The sequence below is a fragment of the Chlamydotis macqueenii genome, chromosome 24 (assembly GCF_036417535.1).
Source record: "Chlamydotis macqueenii isolate bChlMac1 chromosome 24, bChlMac1.mat, whole genome shotgun sequence".
Taxonomy (NCBI): domain Eukaryota; kingdom Metazoa; phylum Chordata; class Aves; order Otidiformes; family Otididae; genus Chlamydotis; species Chlamydotis macqueenii.
In genome coordinates this window covers 5,115,276-5,126,919 of record NC_141579.1, presented here as the reverse complement: position 1 = coordinate 5,126,919, position 11,644 = coordinate 5,115,276, and the positions used below count along the sequence as shown (strand labels likewise).

At 55.7% G+C, this 11,644-nt stretch overlaps 2 protein-coding genes across 3 annotated transcripts; both read left to right on the top strand.

Moving 5' to 3' along the window:
- The first annotated feature begins 739 nt into the window (after positions 1 to 739).
- Positions 740 to 6,095, top strand: HINFP (histone H4 transcription factor). 2 transcript variants are annotated; one of them, XM_010125493.2, is made up of 10 exons: positions 740 to 1,178; positions 1,393 to 1,619; positions 1,833 to 1,944; positions 2,400 to 2,552; positions 3,202 to 3,279; positions 3,365 to 3,485; positions 3,596 to 3,734; positions 4,032 to 4,156; positions 4,757 to 5,280; positions 5,851 to 6,095. In XM_010125493.2, exons 1-9 carry the CDS (start codon positions 1,016 to 1,018, stop codon positions 5,277 to 5,279), a joined length of 1,641 nt encoding a protein of 546 aa, XP_010123795.2. In that variant the 5' UTR covers positions 740 to 1,015; the 3' UTR covers position 5,280; positions 5,851 to 6,095. The 2 variants fall into 2 exon arrangements, with proteins under 2 accessions (XP_010123795.2, XP_086622349.1); XM_086766223.1 differs by lacking the exon at positions 5,851 to 6,095 and having other exon boundaries at positions 4,757 to 4,899; positions 5,050 to 5,279.
- LOC147597887 (zona pellucida sperm-binding protein 3 receptor-like) lies at positions 5,274 to 9,399 on the top strand. The gene is made up of 5 exons (XM_086766224.1): positions 5,274 to 5,334; positions 7,898 to 8,032; positions 8,318 to 8,485; positions 8,619 to 8,822; positions 8,930 to 9,399. Exons 1-5 carry the CDS (start codon positions 5,322 to 5,324, stop codon positions 8,941 to 8,943), a joined length of 534 nt encoding a protein of 177 aa, XP_086622350.1. The 5' UTR covers positions 5,274 to 5,321; the 3' UTR covers positions 8,944 to 9,399.
- The last annotated feature ends 2,245 nt before the right edge of the window (positions 9,400 to 11,644 follow it).

The following is an 11,644-nucleotide window of genomic DNA, read 5'->3' as shown; positions in this document are numbered from 1 at the left end:
TCACGGAAGAGAGAGCTCGTGTATAACAGGAATTACAGAAGCAAGGCACGCTTTGTGGCACATTTTACACAATCCCATTTGGTTTTGGCATGGCATTTACTGTGCCAAAGCAAACTTTCTGAGAATTGTGTCTCCATTTTGTGTTACAAAAGCCTGGAGCAGCAGATGGTAGTGGTCAATGTGTATTTGTTTAATTCAAACTGTCACTTCAGTCTTCACTTTACTGAGTAAAGAGAAAATGTTGCATTATCTCACAGAAGGAACCACAATGCAGATGGGTTTTGTATTCGGCACTTGGCCAGGATGCCCAGTTGTGTGGATTTTGACTGTGTTCTTCATGCTGCGAGGAACAGTTCTGGAGGCATCAGAAATTAACGTATATAGCTGTAGCAAAGCCTGTGGCGGTGTTTGCGCTCCACCACCGCAAAGCCAGGTACCGTCCCAAATCTTATAATAACAGAAATAGTCTCGGGCCCCCGGGTTTCCCAAAAAAACCGCAAGTTATTCCTGAGGGTGCCTGAAAGGACTTCTCTCGCTGGTCAGCCCCAAACCGCCTGGGAACCTTTGTGAGCCAGCGCCACTTCCCGGCGGGCCCTCTTGGCCGCTGCACGCGTGCCGCCCGGCTCCTGCGCGGGGATTGGTCGGCGGTCCGGCGAAGGCGGCTGCTATTGGGCGGGCGGGCGCGGTCCGTTGGGTGCCGGCGCCCCCCGGCGGGGGCAGGGGCGGGCGGACGGAGGCTGAGTGGGGTTGTCTGCTGCGCCCCGCTCTGCCCGGGGGTTCCTCGGGGCTCCCGCTCTGTCCCACCCGCCGATTCGGTGCCGCTGGACCCGGTGGCCTGCCGCGGTTGCTCAGCCCCGGCTCCGGCCGCCGCCGCTGGAGCGCGCGGCCGCCCCAGCCCTCGCCGAGGCCTGCTGAGCAACGGCCGGGCCGGGCCGGTTCGGGCAGCGGGTGTTCGCGAGGGTGAGGGGAGCCCTCGGCGCCTCCACGCTGCCCTTCAGGACCGGCAGCCTCCGCCATGCCGCCCGCCAAGGCCGGCGGTAAGGGCGCCTTGGTGCTGCAGTGCGAGTGGCAGTTGTGCACCTACGTGGCCTCGAAGATGGAGGAGTTTTGCGAGCACGTGGCCCAGCACCTGCGGCAGCACCTTCCTGGGGAACACCGGGACGAAATGGACCCTCTCGGTAAGGAGCTAGCAGCCTTGACTGCTGCGGCTCATGCGCCCTCCCTCTTCTCTGATATACTTCATTGTGAGAGGCTCTTCCTTTCCGAGAGCAGCGCTGCCTGTTGCAGGACTGAAATCTCATGAAAAAAAAGCTGGGTGTCTCTCTGTTTGTGGAAACTTGAGCTTTGCTTGGAGAGCCATTACAGACTGTCTATCTCCCGTTTGCGTTGCAGAGGAATACACATGTTTGTGGCAGGAATGTGGTTTCTGTTCCCCTGAGAGCTCAGCTGACCTCGTTCGCCATGTCTATTTCCACTGCTACCACACCAAGCTGAAGCAGTGGGGGCTGCGGGCCCTGCAAAGCCAGTCAGATGTGAGCCATTGCCAGCTGGATTTCCAGAGTCGCAATATCATCCCTGAGATCCAGGAGAACTTTCTGTGTCTGTGGGAGTACTGTGAGGTGAGAACAGGGGACCTAGGTTTGCTTTGCTCTGTGTTACCTGTGATATGGCAGCCAAGGGAAGGCGAGCTGCTTTTCTCATGCAGCTCACCTGTCATGCAGCTCACATGTTTCACGTGTTTGTAGCTGTGTGAAAGCATCTGTTGTGCTCTGGCTGAGGCTATCTCGTGCTGATCTCTTCACTCTATTATATCTGCCCTTGCTCCCCAACAGAGATCATTTGATAATCCCGAGTGGTTCTATCGACACGTGGAGGATCACAGCTTCTGTTCGGAGTACAAGGCGGCAGGGAAGGAGAACCACGTGGTCCTCTGTGGCTGGAAAGGTTAGCGCGTGCATGCAAGGTCTCTCTAGAGCTTTGTACAGGAGAACTCTGCACTCCTTGGCAGGATTTCAGAAGGCCTCTTGAACTTCAAAAATATGTGTGCAGTGAAATATTCCTGTACAGCTTCCTTCAGGGGATCCAGTTGAGTGCCTAATTGAACTTTTCATTTATATTTAATTAGTACCTAGAAGAAAAGGCTCCTTTTTTTTTTTTTTTTTTTTTTTTTCTTCAATAATTTGTTTGTGCAATTGGCTTAGCTGCTTGCCATCGGGGAGGCCCATGCCAGTTGTGCACTAGTGATCTCATCTTGCTGTGACCATGCTCTGTGGGCTTTTTGGAGGCGGGAGTTGATTTTTGCTAGTCAAAACAGAAGCAAGAAGCCTGCCATTCAGTCAGATTCTGGATGATGGCCCATGCGTGAAGGATCTTAATGGCATCCTGTTGTTTCTGTTTAGACTGTGATTGCACCTTCAAAGGGCGCTGCAAACTACGGGAGCACTTGCGCAGCCACACGCAGGAGAAGGTGGTGGCCTGTCCTACCTGCGGGGGGATGTTTGCCAACAACACCAAGTTCTTTGACCATATCCGCCGTCAGACTGCACTGGACCGTAAGCTCCTCTGGGCAGGGGAGGAATGGGTTGTGAGCAGTCCTGGGAACGGGCCATTTGGTTTGCTAGAGCTGTCTGTTTTTTGCGAGCGAAGGGCATGAGCGTGCTTGGAAACAGCCTGGCTTCTCTGATGACTGGGAACTCAGATACTGGTGAATCTCTTGAGAAGCGTCGTCTTGCAGAGGCAGGAGTGTTGGAGGCTGACAAGGCTGTGCGGGGCTCACGCTGGTGCAGCTGGAGCTGCTCCTGCTGCAGAGACCCAGGACTGAAGTCAAAGGCAGCAACTAGGCACTTGCAGTAGCGCTGGGATTTGGTTGTTGAGTTTCCTTGTGCTGTGCTCGCGATGTGTGTGTGTGGTGGTTGCTCCCCAGTTCCTGCACTGGCAGCACAAGGAGACTGTGCGAAGGGGAGACAAATTGTGTGTGGTGGGGTGTTTTGGGGTTTGTTTTTTTTTTTGGTTTTTTTTTTTTGTTGTTGTTGTTGGTTTTTTTGTGTTTGGCTTTGTAATCAGTGTCTGCTGTCACTGCCTGGATAAAAGGATTCCCAGCTCCACTGTAACTAACTTTTTTTCCTCAGTTATGTTGTTATCTCTGCTTTGATCTTTTTCCTCACAACCCACTCCCCTTTCTCCCTGGCCCTGATGCTGCAGAGCAGAGGTTTCAGTGTTCTCACTGCTCCAAGAGGTTTGCCACAGAGAGGCTACTCCGTGACCATATGAGGAACCATGGTGAGTAAAGGCCCTTTCTCCCAGCTGAGGCTCCGAAGAGTGTGTGCTGCTTTGTGGTAATGTTTTCCACCGTTCTTTCGCACAGTGAACCATTACAAGTGCCCTCTGTGTGACATGACCTGCCCGCTGCCCTCTTCCCTGCGCAATCACATTCGTTTTCGGCACAGTGAGGAACGGCCATTCAAGTGTGACTACTGTGACTACAGGTGAGGACCAGGGCTTTCAATCTTCCCAGGCTGGTGACGGAGAAGATTGAAAGGCACATGTGTGTGTGCTACAGAGTGTTCAGCTTTGTTCGCTTATCATTTCCTTTTAGCTGCAAGAATCTCATTGACCTGAGGAAACATCTGGACACGCACAGCAAAGAGCCAGCCTATCGCTGCGAGTTTGAGGCTTGCAGCTTCACTGCACGTTCCCTCTGCTCCATCAAACTGCACTACCGGAAAGTCCATGAGGTGGGAAGGGAGCAGAGGGCTATTCTGCTGTGTACTGTCTCCCAGTGAGCCTGAGAACTGCTAAGTGCAACATGCTGTATAGAAGCATGAGGAAAAAAGCTAAAGCCCTGTGAAGTGCCCCAGGCTGACCAGGGCTGTAGGAATGTGAGGTCAGGTTGCGATCCTCTCTTACTGTTGCAATTATACATCATGTCAGTCTCCTCTGAGAACCTGATTCCTCCTTCCACACATATGCGTGGGTACCAGGCCCATTGATCAGGCTCATGGGGTATTCATGTCCCTCTCTCTGCCCTTCAGGGTGACTCAGAGCCCCGGTACAAGTGCCATGTCTGTGACAAGTGCTTCACACGTGGAAACAACCTCACTGTCCACCTCAGGAAGAAACACCAGTTCAAATGGCCCTCAGGGCATCCTCGCTTCAGGTACTACCCATCCTTAGCTGCTCACTACCTCTTCTCTAGTGCAAGAGACAGCTGGATCTGCATCCTGTGTCTTGCTGGAGCAGAGACCTGGCAGTGCTTGGGCTCTGACATTTGCCTGTAATGTGCCCAAGAGCCATTTCCCAGTAGCTGGGAAGCACCAGGCAGCAAGCATTCGGTGTGATCTGGCACAGCGACAACAATGCTGGGTGGCAGCTCCAGTAGTGGATCAGAGATTAGGGGCAAAAGCAGCAGTGAGAGCTGCTGCAGGATTAATCTCTTAAGATGCCTCTGCTGCATCCTCTCTAGGAAACTCCAAAGGGTTTCCGGAGCCTAAACGCTGGGAGGGGAAGAGGATGGACTTCAAATATTCCCCATGAAACAAAGGGGTGGAAGGAGAGGGGCTTGGGAGATGATAGAGGCCTGATAGAAAGCTCAGAAGCTGACACATGTACTTTTAGGGGTAGGGGCTGATGGGTTGTTATCTTCCTTGTCTGGTATCATCTATGTAGCACTGAGCACTGTCCTTGGCTGCTGCTAGCTGTCTCTTTGGGAGGGGCTGCAGTGTGACTGGCCCCATCACCCCTGCCTATCTCTGCTCAGGTACAAGGAGCATGAAGATGGCTACATGAGGCTGCAGCTGGTGCGTTACGAGAGCGTGGAGCTGACAGAGCAGCTACTGAAGGACAAAGAGAAGCAGGGGGAGGCACTGGATGGTTCAACTGACTGTGTGGTGCTGTCTGAAGGTGAGGGCAACCTGCAGGGCATCATTCTGGAGGCCCCAGCAGAGGCTCCACTGGTGGATAACAGTATTGCTGAGCTGCAGGTGGCCCCACTGCACCCAGCAGCTTGCTCTGCTGACAACCCTGAGCCAACACGGCCAAGTGCCTTCCCAGGAACAGCGCTGTCATCAGAGCAAGAAGCCAGCACCCCAGCCAACCCCATCATCCGTGTGGTGAACCGGACCAACGAGCATGGAGAGAGCGAGACTGTGTATTATGTCATGGCCAGCACATCCTCAGAGGAGCAGATGGCAGCACCTGGTGGGCTAGCTATGGAGCTGGAGGAGAATGTCATGGACCGTTTGCAGAAGACTGCTGAGGAGCTGGGCATCCAGATCGTGTGAGGTGCTCACTTGCCTCTCTGCATGAGGAAAACTTGAGCTTCCATGGGATGTGCCGGTGAGGGAGGCTGGGAAGTGCTTGGGGGAGAGGGTTGAGCTTGTCTTCACTTACTTGCAGCTGGCTAACTTCCCCTGCTCCTGCCCTAGCCTTGTTGGCTGCCAGTTCTGGCCAGCATGGGGAGAGGGAAAGGACAGGTCTCTCTCAGTTGTGGGTGAAGTGATCTCAGCTGGAAAGAGCTGTCTGTTTCCTCCATTTGGGAATTAGGGACTAGCAAACCTGTCCCATCCTTCCAGGTTTGGCCTTAGCCTGACATGGGCCTTCCCCTCTTGGTCACTCACTGGTGATTTGGTCCCTGCTGCTGTGCAGCTAAGTTGTCAGCGCTTGCTGAGCCTGGTCCTCAGTTGGGATCTCCTCAGGCAGGATGGTGTGCTGAGCAGATGCTGAAGCCTCTTCCCTGAGGAGATGTGTGGCCGTTAGCAGGCCTATTCTCTCCCATGTATACTTTGTTTCCCAAGGGATAACGTGCCCTGCTTCTCTCTCCATCAGCGCTTCTCTGCGCATCATCTTTCCTAGGTCGTTCAGCTGGTGCTGTTGGTGGTGTTTGTGCCACTGATCCCATTACACCACACTGATCTCTGGGAGGAGAGGGCTGGAGGTGCTGTCCTTTGCAGGCTACTGCTACCCTGCAACACTGGGGGATTGGGAGCTTCTTACTGCTTTCGTCCTTCCCTGGGTTTCCTCCCCACATTGGGGTTTGGGCTCCTGGTTGGGCAAAGTGTACTTTGGCAAGACAAATAAAAGTCAGGCTGCAAGGCCAACCAGTGTCTGGTGTCTGTTTCACCCCATCCCTGCCAGCTGTGGCATGTTGCGGTGAAAGGATGAGACTGAGTTGCCTAGAGCCTGCAGCGTGGGAGATGGGCACTGAAGAGCTGCCAGGGTCTCTTGATGCATTCTGTGTGCTGCCACTTGGTGCAGCTGGCAACTGCTTGGACATTGTGGTGTTCCATGTCCCCAGAGGTGGCACTGGAAGGCCAGGTTTAGTTTTGGGACTCTTTCCTGCTGTGGGTTTGATTTTTTGCTGCCTCCTCCAGGGCATGAATGTCAACCGCCTGCAATGTCTCTTTTTTTTCTTTTTTTTCTTTTTTTTTTTTTTTTAAATATAGAGATTAGCCTAGGCTTGTGAACAGAGCTGGCTTGCCCTTTGTCGAGTGATTTGGATGAGGACAGTGTGAAGCTGGTGTCCCTGGAGTGACACTCGGGCCTGTGTGTGGAGGTGATGTGCTTAGATGGAGGCAGGGAGGCTCCCTGCTGATGTCCTGGGCTGAACTCTGACTTCTCCCCTTTGCTTCCTTTCTCAAGTAGTTCAGCAAAAGCTGCTGGAATTCCAGGTTCATGGAGGAAATCACTTTATACTAAACCCTTGGCCATCTGCTCACTTTCTAATTACAAACACTGTGGGTGTGATTTGTGGCTGTGCCCTTGGGAAGATTTCCTGGGGCAGGATCCATGTGTGAAGGGCAATGCACACCTTTGCACCCCAATACTGCTCTTTCCGGGGACGTGCATGAAGAATCTGTCCCGTGGGCCAGTGAAACACAGCTGGGGCCATGTGCTGGGTGCCTTGTGCTCAGGGTGAGGTAGAGTGGGAGGCAGCTGGCTGTCCCAAACAGCTCTGACGGCATGAACTGTAGGATGATGCTGCTAGCTCTGGGGAGAGCATCCCTGGGCCGCTGGCATGCGACGTGGCCGGGCCTTGCTCAGCCATCCCCGTGCCTGCCTGGCCCATGCTCCCTGGTACTTGGCGGAGCTGGGCCGAGGATACCTTCGAGAGAATGGCCTCCTGCCAGGTTTGCATTCACAGCACTTCCAGCTTGGCCCTCTTTCCAACACGCAGGCCTTGACGCTCTGCTGCCAAAGCCACGGCTGCGCCTGCGTTATCTTGGACTATGGTGCTTCCGCACAACATGAGTTCTAGGTGTTGGGAGCAAGAGGCAAGGCTGTGGTGCCTGGGAGGAATTGTCTCTTTAAACACTGGGTCCAGGGAGGGTAATCCCCCAGAGATTATCTGCCGAGGAGAGGATTGGCATTAAAGGGAATGTCTCCTCCCTTCCCCCATGTCCTACAGTATCCCTTGTCCTGTGTGTATGGAAACAAAGTTCACTTTCTCCTGGGCGAGCAGAGAGAGGGCTGGTGATTTGAGGGGCGAGGGGAGGAGGGCAGTGTGTGCTATGGGACTGGGCCTCCTCTTCCTCACCATGCTGGCCATGCTGGTCTCCTGCGAGGACCCAGAAGGTAACAAGGTGTTTGGGGGAAGAGGGGGCTTACAGGGTGCCCCACAGCTGCTGGTATCTGGCTGGACTGGTCTTCCCCAGCAGGGAGCAAGACCTTTGTCGCATCCCTGTGCCAAGGTTTGGCACAGGAGAGGCGGGAGCTGGCTTGTCGGAGAGCTGGGGGCTGTGAGTGGATGCACTCCTCACCACAGCTGGGGTCGGGGAGTGGCCTGAGACAAGACTTCTCTGGGCTTGTACCCCCTCCCTGCGGGTCCCTGGGGGCTGGGAAGCTGGTGGGAAGGGTGGCCCTCTGCCCCAGCCCTGCTTTGCCTTGCTCCCTGTGGCACCAGGAGATGTGGATACCTACTGGTCTGGCACAGCACCCATCTGCTTGAGTGGCTGCAAGGGGAAGCACAAGGAGCTGAAGAGGAGCCAGTGCGGGAACGGTAGCTGCTGCTGGCTGGGCTACAAATCCTTCTGCCGAGGTACAGCCAGAGTGGGGAGACTGAGGAGGGGCCCAGGGGATGGCTGCGGGGCTTGGCACAGCCAGCCTGGGGAGGGCAGGTTTTATGCCATGCGCACTTCTGTGGAGTTTCTCCAGCAACCAGATCCTTGGGCCACAAAGGGATGCAGCCTGAGGCACTCGCAGAGCCTGCCCAGCACCTGGTCCTCACCCAGGAGCGGCAGCCCTGTTGGGATGCATCTCCTTGGGCTGCCATTCTGCCGAGCAGGCTGCACAGGGCTGCTCACAGGAACCTCCCTGTCCCCAGTGAACTGCGGGCGACCCGAAGCAGAATTCAACTCGGTGGTGTACGGCAATGACTGGTGGGTTGGCTCGGTGGTGAGGTACAGCTGCCGGCCTGGGTTCCTGCTGCAGGGGGACCCGGTTAGCGCCTGCCAGTCCGATGGCCGCTGGACCCCCAAGCCCACCTGCCTCCGTGAGTATTCCTGGGTGTCACACTGCATGGGGAGCATGCAGGAGGGATGCAGGCATGTCTCCAGTCTCTTTTCCCCCAGCCTGCTGTAGGGCTGGTGAGCACCCTGTGATGTGCTCTGGCCCTGCTCTTGCAGGGATCTGCCTGCGAGGTCGGATTGAAATCAGCGAGCAGGACATAACCGGGAGGTGCTCCTCATCCTGCAGCACCCAGACCCACCTGGGAGCCTTCCTCAACCATGGCTGCATCAAGATCTCAGCCTGTGTCACCAAGCACTGGGGCTGGGCCCGCTGGTTCCTGCGCTGCAACGTCTGTGAGTGTGACTGCCATGTCCCATGCGGTGAGTCCCGGTAGCGGCCTGTCTCATTGTTTTGTGGGAAGGATTGGCACTGAGAGCTGGGGGCTGCCAAACAGCTCAAGATCTGCCGCTCTTGCTCTCCTTAACAGCTTCCTCCGGGTAGAGCTGGGCTGTCCGGTGCTGTGGCCGCTGACCCTGCGCCAAGGGAGGCTTCCACTCTGGTCATCTGCTTCCCTTTGCCATGTGTCTCCGTTGCTGTGCTCCTTCCATAAGCTCCATCCTTCCCAAGGCTGTCATCTGAGAGGAGAGGAGACATTCTGGACTCTCTCACAGGACCGCCTTCCTGCCTGGCCCCCTCCTGTGACTCTCCAGTGGAAGGGGATGTTCTGTGAGCAGCAGGCACTGGGGGAGCTCCATGTGTTTCCTGCAACTGGGCTTGGGGACTTCGGTGTCTTGGCCTCCGTTTGCCCAGTTGCTTCCTAGAGAAGGCTCGTATCTCCTTTTAGGTGGGAGGTAGCACGTGTGCCTGTGCCTGTTGCAGAAGTATCTATCCCATCTGTGCTGCAGGTTGTGATTCCTCCCTGCCAGGTGTTTCCTGCATATGGGCCAGGCCCTAGGCTGAGAGGTAATCTGCCCTGTGCGCGTGCTGCAGCCATCGGGCAGAGCTGGAGCGTGGGACCTGCCCACCATCCCTGTGCCACAGGCAGAGCAGCCTGGCCAGCACTGCACCACCCATTGCTGAGGAATCAAGTGTTATGGTGGAACAAACTGCCCTACAGCCTCCCAGGGAGCACTGGGGCCAGGACAACTAACTGTGGAGAAAGATCTCGTTTTCCAGTGCAAAGTCTCTTGCATGGCCTGGTCCACGTGCTGGCTGCAGGTCAAGCTCCTTCCAGTCTTGCCCTGAGAGCAAAGGACTTCTTCCCCTTTCCCCAGGGACTTCTCTCACAGCAGCTTGGGGCCACAAAGAGACTTGGTAGCCAATGCCCTGCAGCCAAGATGGGTAAGGAGATATAACGGGGTGTCCTGAGCATGGGCAGGGCCCTCTGGCCCTGTTGCTGGAGAAGACCCACAGTGGGCCCACAATGACTGCTTCCAGGCACTTGAGAAGGGAGCTGGGGCTGTGGGCTCTTGCTGCCTACCATGGGGCCTGTTAGCCAGTGCACAGCTGCTGTCAATGTGGCCCTTGGCAGGAGCAGCTGTCATGGGCACTGCTGTAACCCTGTGCTCTACCATCCCAATTCTCACAGTGGATTTCTGACCAAGCTCCCTTTCCTAAACTATTTGCTCTCCCCAGTGGCACTTGGCTTCTCCATGAGGCGTGCTCGGTGGATTGCATTCATGCTGATGCTGGTACATGGCTCCAGCCAGGAACAGCCTTGTGCTCCCTGAGGACTGCTCCAGCTCCCTCTGAAACAGCAATGGAAAAGCCAGAGTTTTTATTCCCCCAGGGACGGAGAAGGTGGTCTGGAAGGCATGTGATGGGATTTCCAGGAGAGCTGGAGGACCAGCAGCACCATTATGGGTAATTAAAAATATGTTTACAGGAAATCACACAGATTTTTCCCGTCAGGCAAAGAGATTCTGCTGCCAGCTCTGTCCTTGGAGCCCTGGACACATGTGACAGAGCCAGGACAGGCTCCCTCTGCCCCTGATACTGTGCTGGACATCTGAGCCACCATAAGAACACAGCTATGGTCAAGGCCACTGTAGGAAGGTCCTAGCTGGGGACCAGATGGATGCTGAATATGCCCATGGCACTGGCCACCAAGCCTTTCTAGGCACTGGACTCCCATCCCTGCTGGCCTTCCACCTTGAGACCACTCCACAGCAGGATGCTGCAGCAGCTGCTGGTTGCTGTATGGCCACCAGCTTGATCACAGGAGCTCCTTAACCCAGCCTTGAACAGTTGGGAAGGAAGGGGCATTAGCATCAAGGGCATTTACTCCCAGACCCTGCTGGTGCTCAGCTGCAGGGAATCGGAGCTGTTTTGTGCTGTGCAGAGGGAGCCTTGGGTTGGGACCTGCTGATGGTGAGCACCCTGGGAATATGGAAGTCAGCATGCTGTATGCAGAGCGAACTGGATGCGTCCAGTGTGCCTTTTGCTCCGTGAGATGACTTAAGACTTCCATATGGAGCTTGGCTTCATGACTGCCTCCTTGTGCCCTACCCCTGCCCAGCCTGTGGGCTGCCCTACACCGCACTCTCTCCTCTGTATCCTGCTATGCCAAGGAGCCAAATCACTGCCCTAAGCTCTGTCCCGGCCCAAGGCTGGCTATGGGAGGGGGAAAGCTTTCCTTGGATCAACAGATGGCTTTTTAATTAATACTCTTGTTAGTGACACTCATTTCCATATGTCTTCCATGTTTAAGTGCGGTGGTGGGTGAGAGGTGTGAGTAACAGCGAGGATGGAGCCAGGCGTGCTGCAGAAGGTGGGTGGCAGGTCCCCCATGACGAGCTGCAGAGGGGAGTGCGTGCTGGGAGCAAAGCTGTTGGGGGGCACCCTCCTATGAAGGCCCTTTTTGGCCAGCTGTAACCCCACCAGCCCTTGATGCCTGGTGTGGACTTCCCAGGCAGTCCTCTGCCTTTCAGCCCGACTTTTCCTTGGCGTGGCTGCACGGTGGTGTGGCCCCCGCCCCAGGTCAGTGTAGGGCTGAGCGGGGGCCAGGAGCATCCCGGACGGGAGCGGACCTTAGGGGGTTTTGGGCTGAGGTGGGCTCTGCTCCGTAGGTGAACAGGATCAGGTGGTGCGAGGGGTGATGGGGGGGCCTGCGGAGACAGGGCTGGCAAACCCCGGGCTTGTGCGCTGAGGATGTTCGAGGCCTTCTCGCTTGTAGGGGAAAAAGGGCCGGTCCCTTTAAGAG